The 7864-nt window shown below is 50.8% G+C and overlaps 1 protein-coding gene across 3 annotated transcripts; it reads left to right on the forward strand.

The window, feature by feature from the left end:
- Nucleotides 1-238: 238 nt before the first annotated feature.
- Arsa (arylsulfatase A) lies at nt 239-5118 on the forward strand. 3 transcript variants are annotated; one of them, XM_041672513.1, is made up of 8 exons: nt 239-794; nt 939-1179; nt 1285-1503; nt 1577-1746; nt 2073-2197; nt 2289-2416; nt 2648-2750; nt 2849-5118. In XM_041672513.1, exons 1-8 carry the CDS (start codon nt 577-579, stop codon nt 3166-3168), a joined length of 1524 nt encoding a protein of 507 aa, XP_041528447.1. In that variant the 5' UTR covers nt 239-576; the 3' UTR covers nt 3169-5118. The 3 variants fall into 3 exon arrangements, with proteins under 3 accessions (XP_041528447.1, XP_041528448.1, XP_041528449.1); XM_041672514.1 differs by having other exon boundaries at nt 2898-3156; XM_041672515.1 differs by having other exon boundaries at nt 2833-3044.
- The last annotated feature ends 2746 nt before the right edge of the window (nt 5119-7864 follow it).

Raw genomic sequence — 7864 nt, forward strand, 5'->3', positions numbered from 1 at the left:
CTCCACCCCGGAAGGGCCAATCGACACACAAACCTGCCTCGCTCAGCTGCCCAGCTCCGCCCCGCCTCGCCCCGCCCCGTCGCAGCTCCACCCCGCACCGACTCGCTACGGCCCGATCCCAGCCCCGCCGTTCCCGAGCAGCCGAGTGTCTCGTGACCACGGGCGTATCCCAGACGGCCTGAGATCGACGCTGTCTATGACCAGTTCCTCCTCAGTTCTGAACCGCCCTTGTCGGGTAAACGTGAAGTGTCGTCTGCTTCTGATCTCAAGCCTGGGTGAACAGGGTCAGATTCCCGCGCGTGAATCTAAAGAAGCCCTGGTCCTTTAGGGACTCTGAGGAGTTACTCCCCAGACCACCACCTCCCGAGTTCTGACAGATTCGCTGAAGCTTCAGAAAGTGGGCCTTCTGATAGAAGGAGTATTTGGATCTGGGAACTCAGGGGAGGAGAAGGACTGGGCCTGGGCACTCAGGCGAGGGGTGGAGGCTGGCCTGGGGACTCAGGGAACGAGCCTGCTGGAATAGCTCTGCCTTCCCTACCACGGGTCTGAAGACATAGGCCCATCTGTATCTCTGCCATGGGGGCTCTGGAGGCCGTCTTTTTGGCATTGGCTGCAGGCCTGAGCACTGCCAGCCCACCTAACATCTTGCTGTTATTTGCTGATGACCTGGGCTATGGGGACCTAGGCTCTTATGGGCACCCCAGTTCCACCACCCCCAACCTGGATCAGTTGGCTGCAGGGGGAATGCGGTTCACAGATTTCTATGTGCCTGTGTCTCTGTGCACACCATCTCGGTGAGTGAGGGACCTTCACCCCTCCCCTCCACCTCGCCCATCCCACTTGGGTCTTTCTGTGGGTGGATCCACAGTTGTCCCTGGCCTCTCTGTGTTCCTCCCTGTGGGTCTCACAGAGTATGGGTTATGTGGCTTGTACTACAGGGCTGCTCTCCTGACTGGCCGGCTCCCAGTTCGATCAGGAATGTACCCTGGAGTTCTGGGGCCCAGCTCCCAAGGGGGCCTGCCCCTGGAGGAGGTGACCCTGGCTGAGATCCTGGCTGCTCGAGGCTATCTTACAGGGATGGCTGGCAAGTGGCATCTTGGAGTGGGGCCAGAAGGGGCCTTCCTGCCCCCACATCAAGGTTTCCATCGATTCCTAGGCATCCCGTATTCCCATGACCAGGTACAAACCTTACCTGGGCCCTCCTCTGCCCCCCCCCCCCCAAATCTTCTTATCAATGTCCCCTAACCCATAGCCAGATCTCCCTCACTGGAACTGTTTCCCTAGGGTCCCTGTCAGAACCTAACCTGCTTCCCACCAGACACCCCCTGCGATGGTGGTTGTGACCAGGGCCTGGTTCCCATCCCATTGCTGGCTAACCTGTCTGTGGAGGCCCAGCCCCCTTGGCTGCCTGGTCTAGAGGCCCGTTATGTGTCTTTCGCCCGAGACCTCATGGCTGATGCCCAGCGCCAGGGCCGACCATTCTTCCTGTACTACGCTTCCCACGTGAGTGACCCTGGCCTCACCCTCCTGGCTGCCCAAGACTGTGCTCAGTGCTGACTCCACTCTCTGCCCCCAGCACACCCACTACCCTCAGTTCAGTGGACAAAGCTTCACAGAGAGCTCAGGCCGTGGGCCTTTTGGGGACTCCTTGATGGAGCTGGACGCAGCTGTAGGGGCCTTGATGACAACTGTGGGAGACCTGGGTCTGCTCGGAGAGACACTGGTCATCTTCACTGCAGATAATGGGTACGAGCCAGAGCAGGGGATGCACATTGCTTGATCATAGGTGAGGATTCTAGGGTCCATCCACGCTAGCTGTTTGTGGAAGACTGTTATAAAAGGCTCTTAAGAGAAATGCTAATCTTGTTACAGTAATCTATGGGTCACAGAATGGGGACCTCTGGGGACCACAGGTACACAGAGTTGCTGGTCTTGGTAGGAAAAGGAGGAAACAGACACTTAACAGTCATTCTTGGCAAGATTTATAACTTTAAAATATGGGGCTGGTGGTCACCAGTGGTGGGTGAGGGCCCTTGGCCCCTCGTTACTGATAACTTCCTTGTTTGTCCTAGTCCCGAGTTGATGCGTATGTCCAGAGGTGGCTGCTCTGGCCTCCTGAGATGTGGGAAAGGAACAACTTATGAAGGTGGTGTCCGAGAACCTGCCTTGGCCTTCTGGCCAGGCCACATTAAGCCTGGTCAGTCCTCTGGCCCTCTTTTTGTAGACCCTTGACCCCATCTCCACAGCCTTGATGTTATCTGAGTGACCAAACAGCCATCTGTCCACAGGTGTAACCCATGAGCTGGCCAGTTCGCTGGACCTGCTGCCTACCCTGGCAGCCTTGACTGGAGCTCCACTGCCCAATGTCACCTTGGATGGTGTTGACATCAGCTCCGTGCTGCTAGGCACAGGCAAGGTAGGGCCGATAATCCCTTGATCCCAACTCCACTACTCCATACTGCTTCTCCTTTAGGTATGAATCTGGGCGGTGGCGGAGGAGAGTCCATGCCTCGTGTCTCCTTTGATGAGTGGACTCTGAGTACCACCTCTCAAGTTCCTGGGTGGGCCAAAAGGGAGTCCACTACCATTGCCTTACACAAGAGGTCTTAGACATCTTTCCTACCCTGTGACCCTGACTTTCCCTCAGAGCCAACGGAAGTCTGTCTTCTTCTACCCGCCCTACCCAAATGAGATTCATGGAGTCTTTGCTGTGCGGAGTGGGAAATACAAGGCTCATTTCTTCACTCAGGGTAACTCTCTCTCCCTGGCTTCCTCTCCCCAACCCTGCTGGCCCCTAGCTGCTCTATCCTCTGCCCCTGCTTGTATAAAAAGCTGGCCCCCTCCCCAGGCTCTGCCCACAGCGACACCACTTTCGATCCTGCCTGTCACGCTGCCAGCCCTCTTACTGCTCATGATCCCCCGCTCCTCTATGACTTGTCTGAGGACCCTGGTGAGAACTACAATCTTTTGGAAAATATGGAAGAGGTCTCCCCAGAAGTTCTACAGGCTCTGAAACACCTCAAGCTGCTCAAGGCCCAGTACGATGCAACTGTGACCTTCAGCCCCAGCCAGATAGCCAAGGGTGAGGACCCTGCCCTGCAGATCTGCTGTCAGCCGAGCTGCACTCCCCACCCAGCCTGCTGCCACTGCCCAGACTCCCAGTCCTAAGGTCCTGGAGAAAATCACAGGGGTCCCCCAAGGGTAGCCCAGGACCCCTAACCGTATCCTGAGTGTGTGATGGTTCAGCAGAAGAAGGGCAGGGGCAAGTGTGTAGTTTGTATCTGGTAGTGTAATAACATCAGCTGAGACTTGCAGGTGTGCTAATTCATCTAGTCCTTGTGGTAACTCTGAGATCAGTACTATTCTCCTGTGCTACAAATGAGGAAACTGAGGCATGGGGAAAATCTCATGGACCTGTCCAAGTCCAAAGTCACCTTACTAGAAAGAACTTGATCTAGGGTTTGAACCTGGGCATTCAGGGTCTGAAATTTGCCCTGTCACTGAAGCAATGGACATGTCTGTTCACAGAAGCCAGTAGTGCATTCAGGTGCCAGGAACTGTGAGGGAAGGGTGGTGAAGGCATGGTATCCAGGAGACCCTAAAAGTGCCCAATCCTTGGAACATAGGTTTTCCTCAAGAAGCATTGTTAGTAGAGGCACTGCAGCTGGCCACCTTGGGTCTTACAAAAAATCTGTCATCTGGAATTAGGTGATAAACTGCCCATTCCAGATAGAGTTAAGTAATTGGGGGCCCTGCTAGATCCCAAGAAGGAACATGAGCAGCTCCTGAGACAGCCCCCTGGGGCTCGCCGGCCTCCCCAGCTCTGCATTCCTCCATTGTGCAATACTTCAAGTCTCCTCATCCCTTCTAATTTTCTACAAAGCAATCTTTAAAAAAAAAAAAAAAAAAAAAAAAAAACATCTGTCAGGGGCCAGTGAGATGACTCTGTGGGTAAAAATGCTGGCTCTGCAAGCCTGGCAACCTGAGTTCAATCCCCAGGAACTCACATGAAAAAGCCTGATAAAAGGGGCCCCACACCTGTAATCTCAGCATTCTCAGGGAAGATAGGAAGAAAGGAGGATTGCCCAGAATCTTGTATGCCAGCTAGCCTAGAGTATGAGCATGGTAGAAACGAGAGATATCCCGCCTCAGGGAGATAGGAAGAGAACCAGATCCCCAGAGTTGTGCTCTGACCTCTGCACACGCTCTGTGGCCCACACATGTCTGAACTTACATATATCACACTCACATGAGCAACAATAATACTAATAATAAATGTCAAAAAAAAGAAGTCTATTGGGTTGGAGTCCACCATATTCAAATTCCAAACTCGTTCAGTGACCCACCATTCCCTCAGGCCCACTGCGAGCTGGCCTGACTGTTCTTTCCTATGGCACTGTTCTGCCTCAGATGTTAGCTTCTATAGAAAGAGACCTTTGGGCTGTGTTTGTATGGCAGGGTGTGCTGTGCATCCCAAGTGCCCCTCAGTACTGGTCACCTCAGAACCTCAGGGTGTCCCGATATCTCCAGCAATATTTCTACTGTTGCCTCTTTTCAATGGGGACAGACTTCCAGGAGTCAGGCATACAGCCTCTGTCCTTCAAGGTGGTGAGCCATCTGAGCTGGTTAAGTTCCAGTGATTGGTCCAGGAGTGGCATGTGACTAGGGGTCCTGGTAGTGAAAGGTTGGGGTGATCTGAGTGAGAACCTAACTTTAGCAATGCTGCTGGCCCTGGACAGAACCAGGCGATCGTTAAACCAGTGTCTCCAGCTGCCCTGCCTGGAGAGCATCAAAAGTACTTGCAGCTGACATGGCCTGGTCTGAATGAGGCCTGAATGGAGTATATGAGACCCACTTTGTGGGGAAAGGACACCTCATGTTTGCTTGAGGTCTTCCACAACTCCATTTTCCATAGAACTCTTCCATAACCTCTTATCTGGCTAAGAAGCTACACTGGCCACACTCCAAGAACTGCCGCATCCCAGGCTATGCACACAAGGTAAAGGGGTTTTTTTTTGCGGGTACCCAGCAGGAATTTATCTAACTGGAGGGCTGGTGTCAGATGATCGATACCGCAGTTTGAGGTGAAGAGAGGAGAGAACTGAAACATGGGTCATCCACACGTCACATTGAAAACAACAACCTGCCCCCCACCACCACCAAAACCAGTCCCTGTCAGCACCTGAGTCCAACCCTGGGGAAGAACCTCTGCTCCATTCTTTCACCAGCATAGAGTGTATTTTAATGCTGATCCCATCATATTTACTGCACTGTAGTGCTGGAGCAAGGTATGCTCAAATATAAAGATGATCTTAACATGGGGACATCAGGCACATGTGAGATTTCCATGCCATAGAAACCATTGGCTCTTGCAGAGTGCAGTGTGTGGGTATTGCCTAGACAGGCAAAAGGAAACCTGGGCATTCTACAGTCTGAACAAGAGGTGACATGAGACATGTATGTAATAAAGCAATCAGCGGCCACACACTGAGGATTTTCATACTTCCTTATATCGTTCTGTAATTTACACTTCAATAAAACCAGTAGCCACCCCCCAACGCAATACTGGTCATATTACCATGAGAGCATAATTGTGGGGTAGGAGTTAGCCAGACACTCTAACAGCCAAACTCTGTCTTTGTTATATTCGTAGGCATGCATAAATGCTTGTTTTTCATCGTTTTTGCCTAATGCAACATCTGCTCACAGAGGCACATCTGTGTGTACTTACATGTGCCCACACAAATATACAGGTATACCGATACATATACACATGTGTTTAGACACATGCGTGCACACATCCACACAGGCATAGCATGGGTCTTTGTGCAGATACGTGCATACAGTAGCTGGTATATTCACACATGGATGATATGGGCAAGCATATACACATGCACTTGAACACATACATACATTTACACATGCACTCATAAACAGTTATTATGGCCCGCAGATGCTGTCCCCACGTGATTTTGATTTCATAATATTTTCTGTGCAGTGCTGGAGTAAGGTGCCATCAAAGGACTTCTATCTTTCTCATTTCTATACTGTTGATATGGAGGGGAGGGGGGGAGACAGCACCTCTCCCTAGGAGCCTAAGTATTGTCCCTGGCTTAGCTGTCCTTGCCTATGCATTTTCCCAAGTGACCAGAAGGGGGAGTAAAAGGAAATGTTTCATGGACTAATAATGTTGGATTCAATTCACCTCTTCTCCCATGTTCCTAATTACAAACGTAGTTTTTGAGGAGGGCACAAGTCCCTCTCTGGCTCTGTTTTTAACCTCTTTAACTTCCTTCTCCCCTGAGTCAGTGTTTCCCTCTTTGTGCTGGGGACGACAGTACTTGTTAGAACTGCTTGATAAACATCTTTCTATCCAGGGATTCGAACCACCCACAAAGCAACAGCTGAGCTTTGCAAAACAGATCATCCCTCAAATGAGGGTGACTACCTAGGATGGCAAGGTTGCACCATGGAGAATGAGCAATCTTTTGGAAACCAGATTGCTCTTAAGTAATGACAGTGGTGACTTCTGCAGCATCCCTTGGAGAACAAGAACTGAAAAAGTGACCTGACCAAGATTGCCTTGCCAGAGACCGGCTTCAGCAGGGGGTTCCCAAAGAGGATGTGTGGAGTGTCGGGGGGCAGGGGGAGGCTCTGAGGAGAGGAAGACAGACACGGTCTAAGGGTGAATCAGGTTGGCTGCCTGCAACCTTTAATTGAGAAAAGATTACAGCTTTTATACTGTGTAGTTTCACCTAGGACTGAACGAGAGACAAGGGGCACGTGAGCTGGGGTGTGGCTTGAGATCAGGAGTTGAGGAACTAGCATTGATCTTGACAGTAGGCCCCAGTCCTATGTTTTTATGAATGGCCACAAGTTCCTCTTGCTAGATAGAGGAATGACTGCTTTATCAAGCAGGAAGTTTTCTCAGGTCCTCAAGGGAATGGAGACCCTGATCCAAATGCCTGGCCTTGGGCAAAGGACTTCTGGGAAGCAGACACTATACTACAGTTTCTTAGTCTTACTCTATTGGCCAGTTCCCCTCATACACTCCCAAAAGGGAAAGTCTTACTCTCCTCCCATTATACCCCACCGTTCTGATTTCTCTGTATTTATTAACTGAACAGTAGCCCTTAATGGCCTCAGGCTCTGGATCTGAGCTGTAGGCAGTTCATCCTTGGAATCAGGTGTGTCTAGTAAATCTCTCACTTGCGTGCACTTGGTGTTATTAAGAGGGCACAATGGGCTTCCTGGTTCCGTGGTTGTGGGGATTTTTTTTTCCGATGAATTATTTTGTTTAGAAGCTACCATTGTGCACATTTTTATCCTTTTACCAAAGCCCACACAAAATTTCCCAAAGGAAAAGGGATTAGTATTGAGAATCGTTAAAATTGAAAGTAAACTGTGCTGGACAAGTGTGGTCTGCAATGCTGAAATGCTGGAACCTTGTCAAGCAGCAATGGTCGTCATGTGGTCCACGCCACAAGATCATCTAGATGCTCTCGGTTATGAAAACTCTCAACCCTGACCCCATCTATTGCCCCCCCCCCTTTTTTTTTTCAAGACAGGATTTCTCTGTAGCTTTGGAGCCTGTCCTGGAACTAGCTCTTGTAGACCAGGCTGGCCTCGAACTAATAGAGATCCACCTGCCTCTCTCTCCTGAGGGCTGGGATTAAAGGCATGTGCCACCACCGCCTGGCTTTTTTTAATTTGTGTTTTGGAATGGGTAGCCTAGTCGGTTGGTTCTCTTCGAACTAGATACTTTTGACAGTTACAATGTATCATCATCAGAACAAACACGACACTCAGCAGCCTCAGTCTGGGAAGGGAGTGATACCATAGCCAAGCATCTTTCTCTGCAGAG

This window comes from Microtus oregoni, unplaced genomic scaffold (genome assembly GCF_018167655.1).
Source record: "Microtus oregoni isolate MIOR12 unplaced genomic scaffold, Mior012 000022F_ref0000154, whole genome shotgun sequence".
Taxonomy (NCBI): domain Eukaryota; kingdom Metazoa; phylum Chordata; class Mammalia; order Rodentia; family Cricetidae; genus Microtus; species Microtus oregoni.